This window comes from Ochotona princeps, chromosome 16, assembly GCF_030435755.1.
Source record: "Ochotona princeps isolate mOchPri1 chromosome 16, mOchPri1.hap1, whole genome shotgun sequence".
NCBI classification, from domain to species: domain Eukaryota; kingdom Metazoa; phylum Chordata; class Mammalia; order Lagomorpha; family Ochotonidae; genus Ochotona; species Ochotona princeps.
In genome coordinates this window covers 24,725,127-24,744,595 of record NC_080847.1, presented here as the reverse complement: position 1 = coordinate 24,744,595, position 19,469 = coordinate 24,725,127, and the positions used below count along the sequence as shown (strand labels likewise).

General features: G+C 42.7%; 1 protein-coding gene across 1 annotated transcript in view; it reads left to right on the top strand.

Annotated features, from left to right (window-relative positions):
* The window catches only part of FTO (FTO alpha-ketoglutarate dependent dioxygenase), a 381,816-nt gene that overhangs the window by 169,014 nt on the left and 193,333 nt on the right, over positions 1-19,469 (top strand). Inside the window, exon 7 of the mRNA XM_012926690.2 lies at positions 297-416. Coding sequence (XP_012782144.2) covers positions 297-416 — 120 coding nt within the window. The remainder of the gene's footprint in view (positions 1-296; positions 417-19,469) is intronic.

Genomic DNA, 19,469 nt, shown 5'->3' with positions numbered 1-19,469 from the left:
GAGATGAGACTCTGAACCACAGGCACTCCAAAATGAAATGCCTGTCCCTATGGCAGCTTAATAGCTGTGTCAAATGCCTATCTTAGCCTTTGTCTTTTAAGACAGTTCTTTTCTTGGCTTTACAGAAATACCCTGGGGATTCTTGAGTTTTGATGGGAACTGGGTAGGTCAAGCTTTTCTCACCTTTTTCCACTCTGTGGTTCTTAAGTTGCTAGAGAACTGAGCACCAATGTCATTGTCCTTGCTTGTCCATTTCAAGGACCTTGTAACCACTGCCTTCTTTTGATGGTCCACAGGTGGAGTTTGAGTGGCTGCGACAGTTTTGGTTTCAAGGTCACCGGTACAGAAAGTGCACCGACTGGTGGTATGAACCCATGACTCGATTAGAGGAGCTCTGGAGGAAGATGGAAGATGTGGTAAGTGTGTGTGGGCAGGGATCCTGTACTATGTGAATCCTCTACTGCCGATTTTGCATAGGCAAATATGTATTTACTCATTACAAACTATTCACTTATTCTTTGCAAGGTGATACGAGCAGTTAGGATTCTGTCATTGCAATCTCAGTTCAGTCCAATAAACGTTTATTGAGTATTTTCCCCATATAAAACAGTGCCGGATACAATGCCAGCGAGTAGTGGTAAGAAAGTTCAACAACAGCATTTTTTATAGGCACTGGGCACCCTACTAAGGGAATTCTTACAATAATGCTAAGAGGTGTGGATAATGTTATGAGCCTTAATTTATAGATGTGAAAACTGAGGACAGAGACAGGCCTCACCCAAGGTCACTGAGTCAGAGCAAGATTGAAACCCAAGCAGTCCGGCTGCAGAGCTTGAGCGCTTAACCATGCTGTTTAAACAAGTGAACAAGGAGCTGGCCATGAGTATCTCCGGGTATTACATTTGTTAAAATGAAATCTCATGATAGTGGGTCTTGTGTGTTTCTTTCTTTTAAGGAAAAAAAAAAAATCCTAGCTCAGAGAAGGGAATATTTAATTGAGACCATTGGAAATGGGACTGAGGAAAAACTTGAGATGTGGCTTTGGGATTGGGAGCAGTTGGGGAGAGAGGGGAGGGCATCTGGGGAGGAGCGTGAAGCACCAGCAACTTGTAAAAGAGCAAGCGAGGAAGCGGAGCATGACTAAAGCAAGAACCAATGTGGTAGGAAGTAGAGCTGCCAGGCCAGCTGAAGCCACTTTCAGGTGCCCAATGAAGCCTTAATGGTCAATAATAACAACAGCAAATACATCAGGGGTATTTCCAAAGGACCAAACGCTGTGCCAAGTGTTTTGTGACAGTCTGGACAAGTAGGTGTAATGTTTTTCTCACTTGTTCATATGAGAAGGGTGAGAGCACATAGGCTCCGTGTGACCTTCTGAAGGTCATACAGCTAATGGGGGGGGTGGGGGCCGGCTCGGAGTCCTTGCCCTTCTCCTCTGTGCCCTGTCGCCAAGCAGCCAAGTTCAGCATGTAGTTGGAAAGTGATAAAAGCCTGCTACACTCTGCAGATGTACCCTGCACAGACTGAGCCGTGCTGGGCACAGTGAACTCGCCTGTGAAGCTATGTAGCCACTGCCCATGCCAGTTTGATTTTTGAATTCACTTTGTGGAAGTATGATCCACATGCAGAAGGCCTTTCAAAATGTCCACAGCCTGGTGATTTGGGAGGTACACATGCACCCCAGAACCTGTTCCCGCCCACCGAGCCGTTAAGACATGTCTATCACCTCCGAAAAATGTCCTGTTGCTGCCTCCAGAGCCTCTCCTCCCCACCCGCTCCTTCATGTCCTCCTCCTTTGTAGTGTGATGAGAACACCTAACACAGATCTACACTGACCCCCATTTCAAAGTAATGAAAATGTCAAGGCATCACTGAAACCGAGCCCTTTCCAAGGCCTTTGATGACGATGGTAGATGCTATCAGGTCCCTGGTCTCCCACAGTCTCTCAAGTCGGCCGCTCTCAGCTTCAAGTTGCAAGTCAAACCTCCTAAAATTAACTCAGTAATTTGAAGGAGCAGCACAGCTGGCCCTGCAGGAGCTGGGATCGCCTGTGTAGATAACATCTTGCTGCTTGGTCTGATCTTGAGGGTTTTTACCAGGAAACCCTGGGCCAGAGTAAAAAGTAACCGTCATGACTAACTAGAGCCCGCTTGACCATCACCAAAATCCCCACCCCCCAAATACCATATGCCTGAAGAATCCCAGGAGACTCATGCACAGCACGAACTGGGACACTTGCTGAGCGTGCACCCCTCACCCCCCACCTGGGCCTGTGAGATCCTTCACCCCGTGGTTTAGCTTACTGAGGAGCCCAGGCGCAAAGGCACAGCTCTTCCTTGCTGTGCACTTCACAAATAAACCTACTTTCCTCCACCACCCCGATGCCAACGATTGACTGCTGTGCCTTAGGCAAAAGAAGCCGGATTTGGGGGTTCTACTGTGCTGCTCTGAAGGCCGCTGTCAGGGTCTGACTCCCGGCTTTCCAGGTATTTCTACGGGGCCCTTCACTACCCGTATGCCATAACCTTTTTTGGGTGGAAGACTGAAAAAGCCAAGCACGAATCCTTCTTTTTTTCTTTCCTTATTGGTGTATTAGTAATATCACAAAAGTGGATTTCTCTTAAGACCTGGATCAATGCAAAACTGAGCACTGTAAGCGTGATTTGGAGGAAATGAAAGGTCCTCGCGCAATCTCCTGAGTTTTGCTCCTGAACTGCAGCCTGTTTTAAGGGGGTGTGGGGGGGCTGTGTTTCAAGACAGCTTAGGTTTCAGGGACTTTTTTTTTTCCTGCCCATTGTGAAAGTCTAATTTTGGCCATTTATTTATGGTCCCCAACTCCAAGACATGAGCTCGACTTTGAAATTGTAATTTGACAACTCTGTGAATTAGGGTTGGAAATGAAATAAGACAGGAATTTTGACTTTTGGCTTTTTTTTTAAAATATGTTTGAATTACTTTTGAGTGTTATTATAGAAAAATATTTGATGTATTCGATTAGAATTCATTTCAAAGATTGATAAATATTTCTATCTGGTGGCAGTGATGTATTTCTTTGTGGGAATATCTTCTATTGATTTGATAGCTAGAAAAGCTGAAAGCTAAGAAGAGCAAAGCTGGGAATTTTCTCGAGTGTGTGTTTTTTTCCAAGTTGGTGTGGCCTCAGTGTTCTGAGGGAAGTCTGTGGCCTCAATGTTTCTCTCCACAGGCCCCAGGATGATCATTCTCACTAGAGTGAAGGACGTTTGGGCCAAGATAAAAGGATGGTCTGTCTAAATTAAATTTGAGCATCGCCTCAAGCTCTTTTAAAATGACTTTTAACAAATTCATAATAGTTTATCTTTGCAATTGGAAGAGACAGAACAGTCGCTGGAAAGGTCTACGGTTATGTGGCTCTGTTGGTGCGGTGCCATCTGGTATTTGTATGCTGGGGGTGGGATTGGCACTGGTTGGTTGGATTCCTGCTTGGTACCAGCCCAACTCCTAACATTTTAGTTGTAAACAGTAGGGGGCAATGTTGAGCTACCAGTTTGAGGCCCCCCGAGATGCCAGCCTTTCAGGAAAATGCATACAAATCTACCATTAACTGTCAAGAATTATCCCTGTTGCTTTAAGTTAGCTGTAATCTCCAAGATTCCATAACACAGGAAATCAGTTGTGGGTTAACAAATTCAACAGCAATTTAACATAAAAAGTGCAGTGTTGAGTGCACATTTGGATCCTATAGAATTAGACTAATCTAAACGGTGTTTTCCAAACGTACTGACTTCGCTTGCAGAGAATATATTTTCCCAAATTGATATCATTGTAGACAAATGATCCTCCTTTATCTTAGACTCTTTTGAATTGTAAAATCCTGCGAATGGTATGGAAAGGCTTCTTTTTAATCAATTTTCTTTCTTTTGGTCTGTTCTGGAACAAAACATCGATCTCTTCTGGCGAGAAAATAAAATAAAAAACCCCAGGCAATCTGTGCGTTTTTTCTCCCCCTTTGCTTATGAGTAAAGCAACCTCTGCCGGCCCCCGTGCCAGGAAGAGGCCCGTGCCGTGAGTTCTCTGTCTTTGTAGGTTCCTCCTTCTCTTTCTCTCTCTTCTTTCTTCCTTCCTTTTTCTTTCTTTTCTTTTCTTTTTTCTTTCTTCTCTTCCTCCCTCCCTCCCTTCCTCCCTCCCTTCCTTCCTTCTTTCCCCTTCCTTGTTTTTTTCTCTTTCTTCACTTTGTAGTTGGAAAGCTGTAGTTTTCAGGAAAGCTCTAGACACATGGGAAATGAGCTTGGAGCTAGCTTTCCGCCATTACTGGTAATTGCTTCACGTGTCATAGCCAGTCCCGATTTTTACAAGTGGAGTCAGCTGTCTCTGAGGCTGCCAGCCTCTACTTCCCTGTGCCAGTGAGCGCAGGGTTTTGATTTTTCTTCTTCCTTCTCTCTCTCTCTCTCTCTCTTTTTTATCACACTATTTATTCTTGCCATTTCTCTCCCAGAGGAGAGTTTTCCTCTGCATGCTCTTGTGATGTAAATGTTAAACCTTATATTTGAATGACATTCTGATAAAATATCACATTTTCCCTGAATATTACCTCATGAATTTATGAGCCATTAAGCCCAAAGCAACATAACCCTTTCTTATAACTCAGGAATTTAGCCTTGTCTTCCCCCTCTCCTTATTTGCCCTTTCTTCAAGAACATATCTTACATTATAACACTATTTAAGCATTTGCGCTTTATTTTATGATTATTTTTTAAGGCCAACCCACGACCTCCCTTCCCGCCCACCTGCTCCCCCACCTCTCCCATCCGAGGTGATTGTATTATGAGGAGACTCTTCCGGATAAGACAGAGTTACCATTTGAAAGAAACTGTATAAGCGTTGCTTTCTGGGTAAAGAGAAATATGAAAAGCTGAAGTCTCCTGTGAGGGGCGGAAGTCTTGCTGTAGCCAGAGATTCAATGGATAGGCCATTTGTCTCTCAGGGTCTGGCAGTGCTCTTTGCAAAACTGACATTTATTTTACCTATAAGAATGTTTTAACAGGATCAAATTCACAGTGATACAGAAAAGAGTGCTAGGTGGAAAATCCTCTAAATTGATGACATTTATTCATTTCCTTTTGATCTTAAAAAAAAAAAGGAGAAGAGGAGGAAGAAGAAGGTCAAGTTGGCATAATCTAATGGAAATATTTCCGGTGTAAATGTTTTTCAAAAGTACTGATGATTTATCTACAGGGGAGAGACCGCCTCATGTATTTTCATTGCCTTTTTTAAAATAAAAATTTTTTAAAAAGTAGACCATGATGATATTGAATATTTTAAATTGCATTTCCTGCCCCGACAGCTCCTTCTGCTGATTAGCAATTCCTTGTGTATGGTAGTTGGCCCGAATAACTTTTATTGACTTCAGTGCATAACAGCCAAGGCTGGGTTATTTTCATATTATCTGTTTTACAACAAGGTGAAACACAACGTATAATTATGTTTTAGGTAAGCTGTACACCAGATTCAATTCTACTCATTTATGTTCCAATTGGGCACAGGAGGGCAGGGACATGTTTATGGAAAATGACGAGGTGTTTTATTTAATATCGTACACAGTTTCTTCTTGTTAAAGTGTTGAGAGGCAAATGCACTGGAGATTGTAAAAGGTTGTCCCTGACAAGTTAGAATAGTTTCAATTCAAGATGACTCACCCCCTTCTGCTCCCCACCCTGTCCCTGTGGGGCAGCTGAGGGCAGGAGTCCGCTCATTGCTGGGTCGCCAGGTCCTGCTTCACGTAGGTTACCTGGTCTGGTTAGCAAGGGCTTGATGTAGGGAGAAGTTGCTGGAGAGATTAATCAAGCTATCATTCCATTGCTTTAGGTTAAATTCTTTGTAACAGAATATAGGAATTAGGCTGCTTTGGCTTGCGCTGACTTTTGAGGAGCCTTCCAACAGATTGGGAAACCTGGAATTGAAGCGTGTTTGTTTGGTTGCACACAAGTTCTCAGTGCGTTCCCTCCCCTGCCCCCTCGGGGTATGCCTTTTCCATTAACATTCTGAAGATCCCTTGTATGGTTAGATTTCAAAAAAATGCTTTCACCAAAACAAATTTATCTTTGAATTGCACTTGCTCTCATACATACTGGTATTTGCTGTTGTATTATTGTTCAATTAACTGAGTTCATTTAAAAAATTTTTTGGGATTAAGGATTTTGGGGAGTTTGAAGCAGAGAATGATGTAAATTTGTGTTCCTATAAATAGTGAAGTGACTAATTTACATGGTACGTATCATATACACACATACACTTATGTGCATATATCTGCATATTCATCCATGTATATATGTAGTCGTATATTCTGCACCTACTACACTAACCTACATGAACATTAAGTTACCTCTGGTAACATAATTTTTCCAGGGTGGCATTTCTAATTTAGGAGCAAAGTATGTTACAGTAATCACATCTGGGATGAGATATCTGATGTTTTAAACTTGGGATTTAATCTCCCTGCCTTTTTGCCAGGACAGTCCTGAGTAGCACAGGAGTGGCACAGACAGGAGGCAAGTACATCATCACAACTCCCTGATCATTCTCACTCTGGAACGGCCCGGCCGCTGAGGGCACTCCTTCACGTCCAGCCCTGGGTGGTGTGAGTTTAGAAAGTCACTTGTAGCTCTTGTGGCTTAAAAGCCTGGATTCACCTTTTTGCATATCCTAAATGTGTTCCTTGGAAGTTGACTCATTTCTTCCCTACCCACCCTGCACCCACTCCATGTACCTCTGCATGATTCTGTTAAAAATAAAATGTGGCAGGCAGAAATTTCACGTGTAATTTAGCAAGGAATTTCTAGCCCGTTTTGATTTCTCCTTTGATTGCTTTCTAAATTTCTCTCAAATTTTTGCACTTCCCTTTCCCCTTCCCCTTGGTTAAAGCTGCAGGTTTAGTAAGGATTCTTTTTTATTTATTTATTTTTTAAGAAGGTCGTGTGTCCTTTTTTTTTTCTTGAAAAAAAAAAAATGACAATTTGAAGAGAATTCTTGCAGAAGCCGCCGGAGCAGAGTGTGCACGGGAAGCACAAAGGACTATGTTTATGATTCTCTTTGAAGTGGGTTTTTTTTTTTTTTTTTTTTTTTGGCAAGTGGATAAGGAAAATTTTAGAAACTGTCTGATAGTGTTCAGGGTAAATACTTAAACCCCTTTAGAGAATTTCACACACAGATACTGTGCAGCAGAAAAAAGGGATACTTATGTTTCTTAAAGCTGCTACAGCCTACAGCTTTGTACTTAAAGACAGAGGTGTTGAATAGAATTCTACTGAGGATACATCCAGTGACAATATCTCCAGGAACATCAGAGCAAACCAGTGGGTAGGGCGCTTCCATTTTTAACCCTTCCATGAGCTGCGTGACAGTGGACCTTTTGTTGGTCCTCAGTGCTGGGAGGCGCCTGGCACATCCCAGGAATGTTAAGAAGACGGTTTCTGCCACCAGTGCTCTGCCCGCAGTAGGAACAAGAGGGAAAAGGCTAAAGGTGTGGAGACAGAGTGACAGGGGCTGGCAGACTGCAGGTGCAACGCCTGCCCTCTGTCTTCACTCTCCTTAGTGTGTGGAGAGCAAGATGCACAGCAAACAGCCAGGCTTTCTGCGTGAGCCTTGACTTCTTGGGTTTTGGCCCAATTTCACCAAACTTCATTCAATACATGCGCAAACATGTACACACATGCGTACACAACCAGATTTCACTAATCCTATACATTAAGAAAAAAAAAGGATAAGGTGAATTCTGATGTTTCAAGTGATTTCAACTGTGCGGAACCTCTAATGAATGGAGAAGGTGTGAAGGGCCCCCTGCTTGCCCCCCCGGGGTGCTTGTTCAGCACTGGCTGCCTGCACTCATCTGGGATTCTTTGACCAGCAAGCCATTGTAGCATTTCAGATGTCAGTGCGAAAACTCAGGCACTTGATCGGAGTGTCACACTTCTCCGTGGTTCCTTGTGAAAGGTAGATCAAGAAAGAAATGTGTTCCTCACTGCGTGCAGTTTGTTTTTTTAAGGGAGAGTTAGTGAGGTGATTCAGTTTTTAAATTCTAGTCATTTATTGTACCTGAGTGTAAGTGCTTCTGAAATGATGTACAAAAATCTCAGTCTGAAAGAATGAAGTAATAATTAAAAAGAAACAACAAAGTTAACAGTTTTGAAAAAGAGATTAAAAATCCTTGTTTTACCATTTATTGGAACTATTACTAGTATTTGAAGTTTTTTCCCCACAAGTTGATTGTCAGTGATCCCCAAAACTGTTACTGAAAAGTGTTGTTCTAATGATCCAATAGAGGAGTTTGTAAATTATGAGATAGTCATATAAGGCATTGCCAGCAGTTTGTGCTAGTTGGAACCTTTTATCTATCTATCTATCCATCTATCTGATTTATTTACATTTATATTTATTTGAAGAGCAGAAAGAAACAGACAAACCAAGATTGAAAATTCTCATCTACCGTTTTACAGCCCAAATGCTGCCAACGGCTTTAGCCTGAATGAGCATCAAGCAGGAAGCCAGGTATCCCGGGTGGGTGAGAGGGACGGAGCTCCCTGAGCCGGCACCTGCTGCCTCTCATGGTGCACTCTGGGAGAAAGCTGGATTCCAGAGAGGACAGGGACCCGGGGCATGCTGATTCAGGCTGTGGGCATCCCACATGCTCACGCGGTAGCACTGAGTTTAGGAATGTGACCACTCCTCGTTTGGGAATCCTTCAGAATTTGTTTGAGTCCATTCTCTGTTCATGACAGCATCACTTTCCGTTCTTCAGTTCCCTTCCTCTAGAACTGCGGTGAGATGCAGGAGCTCAAAGGAACTCAGGAATCGGGGGCTCCGTGCTACTGCTGTAGTTTCTATCCACTGCAGGTTAAACACCTGAAATAGAAATCTTCCGATATTTTGAAGAAATGTCTCTGTGGAGAAATGTGCTCCAGGTGCCAAACACTGACTTAGCAGGGAGCCCTGGGAAAACATTAAGTTGGCTCTTCTGTGCATTAAGGGTAATGTAACCATCATCTTGCTTTCTCCTGGTTGACATATGCAAAATGATGATCCTTTTAATTGGAGGAAACCAAGATATGTGGCTCTTTCTGTATTCCTGAAAGTACCTCTGTGGTATTTTTACTTCCGTCTTTTCTCTAACAAATAAAATATGACTGGCTTTTTGGAGTTTTCTCTACATAATCAGACCATTTAGAACCCCCAGTGACAGTATTGCTTGCTTGTTAATTTTTTCTGGACATCTATAAAAATCTCATGTAGATAATCTCCTGTCTGTCTTTAATCGATTGGTAAAATTAGTCCTCAGATTAAAGTCTTGGATTTTGCAACACTATTCAAAAATTAAGCTCTGGTGTTTTAGACATATTTGCTTTGGCTCTAAAGAGTTGGACCTGGTGTTGGCTTGATAATATGTGGTCCTTTTACTTATATAGGATTAATTCAAGTGAAGAATTATAAAATACTTGATATACATCAGATGTTCTTTAGCAAACGCCAGGGAGTAAGAGGTTTTTTTTTTTTTAATATCTTTTTTTTATAGTTTTTATTCTTTTTAGGGGCAGGAACAGCAAGAAAGAGGGGGAGAGAGAGAAGGGTAGGAGAGGGATAAGAGCGGGATAAGAGAGGGATAAGAGCGGGGTAAGAGCGGGGTAAGAGAGGGGTAAGAGCAGGGTAAGAGAGGGCTAAGAGCGGGGGCGGGGGGAAGAGCGGGGAAAGAGCGAGGTTTTTTTTTTTAATGAAAAACTTTTCCTACATTTAGAAGTGAATTTTCAAAAGGATGAGGGTGGTGAGATATGCAAATACTTGTATTATTATATTTTGATACTTTAGTGCCATATCCTGGGGCACATGGAAAAATATATATATAGATAGATAGATACATACACACATATATAATTTTAAAAAACTCTGAGAATGAGCAAGGGCTAGCCTAGAGCCAAAAACCAAGAATTCAGTCCAGATCTTTCAAGTAGGTGACAGGTACCCATCTGCTGGAGCCCTCATCACTGTCTCCCAGGGTCTACATCAGCAGGAAGTGGGAACCAGGGAGCAAGCGCAGGCACTGCAGTGTGAGAACACAGGCATCTTAACCATTAGCCCCTGCAAGTTGATTGGGCAATCTGGACACTATTCAGCCATTCAGTAATAAATGTCTCAAATTTAATATATCTAAAACCAAGCTATTGATTTATATAATCTCCCAGCGTCCTCCTGCCGTGTTTGCAGGATTCAGTAATTTGAATTGTGCAGTTGTCTAGCCTCAAGCCTTATAATCCTTTTGGTCCATCAGTGAATCTAATGAGCACTACTTTGAAAATGTATTCATGTTCTAAGTAACTTCACCACTTGTTGTATCAACACCTTTGTATAAACCACCATCTTTTCAGAAATAGCCTTCTAGCCAGCTTCCCTTACACCCACTCGAGTCAGAGTGATATTTTAAATTACAATCAGGTAATTTCATTCCTGTTGTCCAAACTTACTGTCAGGTTCAAAGATCCAGCTTCCTTGAAGCAGCCCAGTGTCGGCAGCACTGATGCGCTACCCAACACCCAGCATCTACCCACTTCTAGGAGCTGCTTTATTTAGAACATTCTGGAATGATCTTCCTTCTGTAACTTGCATCTGCTTATGCCTCTTCGGAAAGTTTCTCCTACCATACTAGTTCTCTTCATAGGAGACCCTCTCTCTGTCTTACTGTGTGTCACTCCTCACCACCTGCCATTGGCGTATCTATCCTCTTGTTCATTGTCTGCCTCTGTTGGCTATACTGCTCGCTAGGGCAGCTGGGGCTTCGTTTGTCACTGTGATTTTCCCAGCTCCTGTCAGAACAGCTGGTGAGTAGTAGCTGCTCAACATACTTGGTTAATGGAAGGAACTGACGCGAGGACAATGTGCTAGTCCTGCTGATCATCCCTGCATCCAGACGAAAGATGGACTCCCAATGAAACTGTTGGACATGTGTAGACAATAGGATGCCGGACTGTCTGACATTGTTTATACCAACAGTGTCGGGTTATACTTAAATAAGAGACTGATGGAATTATGATTCCTTATGAAGGACTACACTGTTGTAACAATATGGGAAGAATCTGGTGGGGGTGGGAATTTGGGGGGGAATCCCAGCCTATACAAAATTGTAAAACAACAATAATAATAATAATTAAAAAAATAAAAAAATTATAAAAAAATAAAAAGCAATCAAAGTTTGCAACAAAAAAGAAATTGCATATATATATGAGTTAAATGTGAGTATAATTGAACAACTTTTCATTTGTTATTGCTTAAATCCCTTGCCCATTTTGCTGCTGGATTTTGGTCTTTTTGCATTCTTTATTAAGTAAAACCATAGGATAATGTATAGAACATAGTATAATGGATGTTAAAAAAAAAAAAAGTCATCCGAAAAAAGGAAAAACAACAGCAAAAAAAAAAAAAAAAAAAAAAAAAAACCCACAGTCCAAAGCAGAGAGGAACATCTTGATCTTTGGCATTCACAGTTGTGAAGATTGAGAAATCACAGACAAACAATTTATGAAGGTATGAGGAAGCCATATTTTTTTAAATTTATTTTTTATTTTTATCACAAAGTCAGATATAAAGAGAGGAGGAGAGACAGAGAGGAAGATCTTCCATCCATTGGTTCACTCCCCAAGTGACCACAATGGCCGGCACTGCGCCGATCCAAAGCCAGGAGCCAGGAACTTCTTCAGGTCTCCCATGTGGGTGTAGGGTCCCAAGGCTTTGAGCCGTCCTCGACTGCTTTCCCAGGTCACAAGCAGGGAGCTGGATGGGAAGCAGGGCTGCCGGGATTAGAACCAGTGCCCATATGGGATCCTGGCACTTTCAAGGTGAGGACTTTAGCTGCCAGGGCACAGCGCCGGGCCTAGGGAAGCCATTTTTAAATGTCATGATTAAGTAGGCTATTAGTCCTCCAGAGTAGAAGTGTTTTGTCTCAATTGTTGGCATTCTTTACACTTTACATTTCCCTCTTAAATGATTTAACAGAGTGAAATTAATCAACGATTAAATGACTTTGCCAACAAAGCTTTGGCTTTGTTGTTCCTAATGTGAAAAATTGTATTAAATAAAAAAACTTCACAAACTTTGTGAAAATTCATATTACGAAAAAGCTAATGCATTCATTTCATGATTTTTTTTTTTGCATAAAGACAAACTTCATTTCCTTTTCCATGAACTTATTATGGTCTTGTGTAGAGAAAGTGGCAAGTACTGGACGGGTTCTGGGCACTGCACTAGTGGAGTCCCTGAGGAGTAAACTGACTTTCACCAGACAAGCTGAAAACCGATTAAAATATTTATCATCCTTTGGGTATGCAATGGCTTTTGATGATGGAAGGCATATTAATATTCATCTTTGCTGCTTGTCTACACTTCAGACAGATCTCAGGAAAGGATGTTCAAATGACCAGTTTTCCTTCCTCACCAGGAGTCCTTGAGACCCAGTACTGCTTGGAACCAAGAAGTGCCTTGTGAAGTGACTGAACTTCTCCTCTGGGGGGTACGGGAAGGGAGGGGGATACCGACCAGGAGAGACCTTTGGACTGGAAAGCTTTAAAGGATTACTGCTTTCTTGCAGGAAGTCTTTTGCTAGAACAAAGGGAAAAGTTGGGTTGTAATTTTTTTTTTTTTAAGCAGCAGAACTACTGTTGCTATCTGAGGCCAGGAGGCTGCTTAGGAAAAAGTTGGAAGATGGAAGCCTTGTGAAGGATTTTGATGTGAGTCTCACTGGAGGCTGAAGAATCCGCTTCCCCCTCGCCACACCACTTTGTTGGGGAGGAAAGAGAAAAATCGCTGGCATTTCCGGCTGATGCTCTGGTCTTCCAACGGCCAGTTAGAGTGCCCCATCTTCCCCATCCTCCTTCCCACCTGAGACGGTTGGGCTGAGGCTGGGGGCCACAGAGCCAGGCATCACCAGCGCAAGGCCACCTGCCAGCCTTCCCGGGCTCTGACTTTCATTTCTTTTGACTCTAATGGGGGAAAGAGTCTTGCTTTAGTATTTGTTTATTAAGTTGTATTGGTTTTGGTCTAGATTGGAATAGCCTGGACTGCATTCTTTGGAGACAAGCATGAGCTCTGAATGGGACCCTTGCAAGTGTTTAGTCCCTCAGTTTCCATATTTCAAACCTGAAATATTCAGAATTTCCCTTTTTTACTTGTTCATTTTTATGCCATGTGTCACCAGGCATGTTCTTCAGAACGGTAACTGTCTAAAATTGAACAGTAATTCTAGAGATCTTAGTCTAGTGACATCAGAAGAGAAATGTTCTTTGTGCATCCCCGTCCTTTAGTCATACATCTGCTGCCCTGGGTGCAGATAAGTGTGAAGTTATACAAAAAGGTAGGTCTTAACGTCTCTCAGGTGGATAAGGTACAAGGCAGTCAGCAATTCAGAGGGAGAGAAAGCAAAGGAGAAAAGCTGATTCTGATACAGGCCTTTGGGAAAAGGAAGGATTTTTGAAAGGTGGGGGTGGGTGGCAGATACTCAAAAGGTGGCAAAAGAGAAAATGCTGTAGGGAAATCAGAAGCCCTGCTCACACACTTGATTACACTGGATGGGCTTTGGTGGGTCCAGTAGAGAGATAAGATGAGGGAGATTAGCAGTCACCGCCTCCCGCCCACCCCACCCCCAAACATTTTTTTGGGAAATAAACTACTTTCACCCCTTAATGACTAGCAGTCTGTTAAAGTCAGAGAAATTGGAATGCTAAACATGTACAAGTAATAGTAAGGCAAAAATTGTTTTATTATGTTGCATTTGCAGTGGTCTGACCAGGCAGACAAGTGAAATACAATTACTTGTCCTAAATTCAAGCTCTGGTGTGTCCTGAATACAGCAAATGAGCAACACCGTGTTGGGGAATTACAAAAGAGTTGAAATATTTTTCCTACCAAAAGTTTCTCTGGCTCTTTCCCTCTTGTAAATTGAGTATCAGCTTGGTACTTTTAGATTTTGGTTCTTCCTTGTTGAGGAACCTTGGGTGTGTTGCATTTCCTCTTTGGCCGCTGGAGCTATGGTTTGGAGGAAATGACATTTCCACTGCCCCTTGTCTGGGTGATAGGCTTGAGGACCCAGAACTTGCATAAAAGTATTTTGAAATATGGCCTGGGTTCCTCGTGAGTTATTTGATTTGGTTTAGAATAGCAGGTGTGGTAATCTGTCATTTCTACTGCTGAAAGCGAGCAGTTTCTTTCCCACGCATATCTCCCTGTTCTTTGGCCAATACTTCCACGTCAGCGCTTGTGCGCTCTGGGCTGTCCTGTGTTTGCCCTTGCACTTCGGCATGTCAGTCACAGCAGTTGAAAGACTGGGTATGCGTTTGGAATGCAAATGATTGTTGTTCAGTTTGGTCTCTCCCACTTTTCAAGATGTCGGCTGGACTCTCTTTGTTCCCTCCTGTGATGCTGCTGTTTGCCATTGGCTGTCTTTATTACATTTCAGAATAAGCACAAGGTGTGAATTCCTGAGTGATTCATAATTGTTAGGTTTGAGCTTCTGAAAGATTGCTCTTACTTTGATTCTGTGTAGGAATCTGAAGTCAAGATTTCCTTATTAGTGAAGTGGAGAAATGTTATGAAACTACAGAGATACCATAAAAATTGTCCACAGGAAATGGTCTTTAGAAATACATTTGTTTGGTGCAAAAAATTTGGAATCCAGCCAAAATGTCACATGTTACATTTTTTTTTTTAGTAATATGTATGGTGTTTTAATTTTATAGTCTTCATCCTAATGTATATTTTCCTAAAATTTTTGAATATTTTCCTAAATTTTGCTTCACTTTACCAGAGAGCTTCTTAAGAGTTGTGCAGAGTGGTCCTTCCCTATAGAACAATTGGACTTTGTGTTTTTTAGAATGCTCTGTTTTTTGATGCATCTTTGTTTTTTGTAATGCCAGAGAAACAGGTGTTGGAGGTGTAGTCAGACATGGCATTTCTTAATCTCTTTCAAGGCCTGGAGCTTTTATCCTAAACTCGTTTTTGGTTCTCCCTAAAATGGTCAGGCTTGATGAGCTAAGGTCCAGCTGCCTTGAAATTTGGGGGTGTCTGTGTGGGAAAGAACTTACGCAGTCCTCATCCCGTTCTCTTCCTGTGTGGCAAAGCTAGCAGAGAGGCAGATAATGATGGATCCGCATCACTCAGTTCTGTTCTACTCTTCGCCAGTTCTCCCAGGGACCTTCTCTGATGCTTGCACAGACTCAGCAAAGCACGGAGAACCACACACTTCCCGGGGGCTTTTCCTTAGCCTTGTGTTGGGCTCAGTGCATGAACAGGAGACAAACATGTTGAGGTGGGCAGTCGTTTTGGCTAACCCAGCATCCATTCCTCCGCTAACAGCACCCTGGTGTTGCCTGTGGAACTGCTTCCTGTGCTGGCTGCCCGAGAGTGACCTCGGCTTTGGCTGTTCCATGAGCATGTGACCTAACCTAGGTCTTTTCCAATGAGTCCTGTTTGCTTACCCAGCTACCTGTCGCCAAGTTCAGGCTGTCCACGGACATATCCAGCGATAAGTGTCTTTCTCCCCACTCAGTTCTGAGGCCACTTATTTCACTTTCCTACAGGCCCTCACTGGTCCCAGGTTCCCTCCCACTCCCTTTTTTGTGTGTGTGTGGGGGGCTTCTTTCAAGGAGTATTCTTTGTAGTTACAAACACTTCTTTTTGTTGTCACATGAGTCTCTGTACAATCTTTGAGATGACCGCATGGCTTGGTTTTGTAATTTGTTTAACCTGTCTGTTTTCTACTTCCTTTAGTCTTCTGCCTTACAAATACTGTTGTAAATATTCTTGTATCTACCTTTTTTTTTTTGTATGTGAAATCTGCCTAGAAGAATTTGGAACAAAGAATGTGTATTTTTAAGTTTAGGAGCATTGGCCACATGGCTTTCCATAATGTTTACAACTGTGTTTATATGTGTATATATGCATGTGTATTTATGCATATGTCTGTGTGTAAATATATATATACATACATACATATATGTGTGTTTATATACATACACTTAGAGTTTATGGGACATAGTGCTTATTTAACCACCTCCCCACCAAGTGTAGATGAGACTTTCTGACATATTGCAAGTTAAAATTGCTGAAAATCATGCTGCATTTTTCCTTCCTTTCCTGTCTGGCTGCTGAAGAGATTGAGGGTCTGAGAGTCGTTGAGTGATGGGCTCCGTCACAGGAGTACCGAGTGCCAGAGCTGGGCTATGTGTGGAGTTTGGCAGCAGCAGCCGCTGCTCTCCTAGGCATTGTAAGACCCTCAGTCAAAGCTCCATCTGCTGCCATAGCCAGAGGATCTTGATAGATATAGACATTCTAGAAGGAGCACTTACATGTCCTTGACTGGGAAATGTTGTCTTTTGCCATAGAGTGCTACGCCAAATCAGCTGGATGAGTGCACTTAGCAAGACATCCAGTGATGTTACTGTGAGGTAGAATTGAGTTTTTTTATAGGGTGCAGGTGGCCCTTTGCCCCTGTTGAGTCGCAGGGCTTTGTGCTGTAACTGTTTTTGTGGATGGAAAGTGAAGGGAAGGCTCCTTACCCCCTGGAAATGTGGCACGTTGCCTGATTTTCTGTTTAAACTTACATTCAGCTCTGAGTTTCAGTTGTCGCGTTCCAATACGATGAGCCTGCCTGGCCCCTCCTCCCCTCCCTCGTTCTTCATCCACCTGCCAGTCTTCATTAGGGTCTTTTAAACACACTGGCTCATTCTCCATTCTGGGCCCTTTCCTGCTTGGCCACAGAACTGTGAGTTTATGTCTTTACCCTGCACACACAATTCCTAGGTGAAAGTTTATTTTTGAGACGAGTTGGAGATGATTGGGACGTGTTTGCCTGATGTTTTCCAGTATAGACAGAGATGAAAGGATGTCTCAGCAGGGATAGAGAACTCGCCTTCAATCCTGGGTAAACTGAGTGAGGAGATGCTAATTCTCAGGAGTGCTGGATGACATCTCACGCTGTGCTGGCTCCTGCTATTGCCATGTCAGGTTCTATTGCTGGCTGTGCGACTCGTGGTATCAGATACCAAGTCAGTTTCAGCCCCTGTCATCATCTAAGTATTCAACTAGTTAAGAGCTTCAGCTGTCAGATTCGTCAAACTGGGATTTGAACCTGGGTTCCATCATTTAGCTGTGGATGATACTGGGCAATCATATGGGGAGTCTCTCAAATTCCCTCATCTGTAAACTGGGTATGGCAATAGTACATTTCTTGTGAGGGTGTGGTGAGATTTGCTGATGATAATGTTTGTAGTGTTTTGCACCATGGTTGGCATATTTTTGCCATTATTATTTTGAACGTATTCTCTTTAATCTTTTTCTGTCATGTTGCCGATTCAGTGCCATCTTAGCTTTGACTTGAATTGCCGCTGCTCCTTAGACTCGTCTTACCGTTATATGCGCATTTAATTCATGCTTTGCATTCAGATCTGAGTTCCAAAGTCATCTCAGAGTGACCAGTGACCATTCCTCTACTTTCTTTTTTTTCCCAAGAGTCTTGATCACTATCTGCAATTACATGTTATGTTTGTCTACTTCCTGTGCTAGATTGGAAGCACCTGGAAGGCAGGGACTTTATCCTGTGTACTGCTGATTTCTCAGTACCTGAGGCAAAATCCTAACAAAACAGGTATTTGTTGAATAAAAACTCAAATGTTTCATAGGTGTGTACTTGCTATGAAGTGCGTCTCTCAATGCTAATGATGCTTTGCATGTGCTATTTGTAGGTTTGCTATCTCTTATGGTTTGATAGAAGCCATAATTACCCACTAACGACTGCCTGTGTCTACTGGTCCACTTTTTCTGCATCATAATGATTTGCATTAGAGACATGCAGTGCACCATGTCCAAGCATTTGGGTTGAGTAGTTGTAGCCCTGTATCTTCTGTGCATATTTGAATAACCTGGGAAAATTTGTAGAAATATCAGCACTTGCATCACTTCCACCTCCAAGAGATACTGATTTAGTTGTCTAAGCTATGGCTCCCAGTTAGTGTTAGCATTGCCGAAATGCACTAGGTTTTCAAATCCTCACTAGCTACTCTCATGTGTGTGCAGGGTTTAGAACTATTGCTCAACGGGAACCTGGCTTCTTACCAAGTTAGATGTGGTTGAATGGATGAATATGTGAACACATTAGCAAATGAACAGGAAGGCTCTCTCACCTTAAAAAAAAAATTTTTTTTTTAACTTAAAAGGCAGGACTAGAGAGGGGGAAGAAGCGATTCTTCCAGCTATTGCTTCCCTCTCCGAATGACCACAGTGACGTAGCCTGGCCAGTTCAAAGCCAGAAGCCAGAGCTTCATCCAGATCTCCCACTTGAATGCAGGGGCCCAAGCACTTGGGCCATTCTTTGCTGCTTTCCCCGGCACATGAACAGGGAGCTGGATCAGAAGTGGAGAAGCCAGGACTCAGACTGACATGTCAGCTCTGGCTTTCTCTCACTTACAACTAGCACAACTGTATGGAGCACCAACTACGTTCATTTAATTCCAGGGCAACACAGAAGGGAAATGACTACATTAATAATTCTTGCGTAAGAAAGAAGATAATGTTGGTAATAAAGATACCAGTGGAGCTGTGGAAGCTCAGAAGGGGCGGGACACATTTAGATGGGCAGCATTTCAAAATGCCGCACAGTTCTTGAGGATTTTTGAGTGGCGTCTTACACAATACATTCTGATAGGTGGCAGTGGAGGTGTGAAGATGCTGTATGTTTCTGGGTGTGCATTAAGGCAGATAATGATAGCAACAGGAAAGTACAGGTTGCATTGAAGGTTCCTAAGCAGTTTTAGCAGTCCCCTGAGGCTAGTCCCCTTCTCGGGTTCTATAACTCAGGAAAGGGCACCATTGCCCACCTAATACTTCATGTGAGGAGTCAAGGAACAGTCCTTAAACCTTCCCTTTCTGCATCTCATGTATCATGCTGAAGACCTTTAACTCCTGAAATAGCTCCCAAGACAGCCCACTTGTCATCTGCTCTGCCACCAGCTTCATGCTAGACACCATCATCAGTTCCCTGAGTCTGTGACGGCAACTTGCTCTCTGGTTCACTGGGTTCTCTCCACTGCAGGCAGGGTACTGTTCGCATACACACCTCCAGTTGATTGGGCTGCCTTGTTCTTCAGGACCTTCGTATGCATTATTTCCTCTTCCTTAACTGTCTTGTCCCACCAGAACAGACCTGTACATTACTTCTACTCATTTTCCATGAGTCAGTTCAGACGCCCCTTGCCTGGGAAGGACTCCCTTGATGTGCCTAAAGAGCTCAGGTTGCCAGCTTTGTTGTCACTCTTGTGGAAGCCATGTTCTTTCCTGGAGACAACGGCGTGTCTGTGTTAGAAAGAACTTGGGAGACCTGGTCTATTTCATGATGATCTAGTGTTTCTAGAGATATTAAAATGGATAATGTGTTTTCATAATTAATTTGCAAATCTCATTAACCT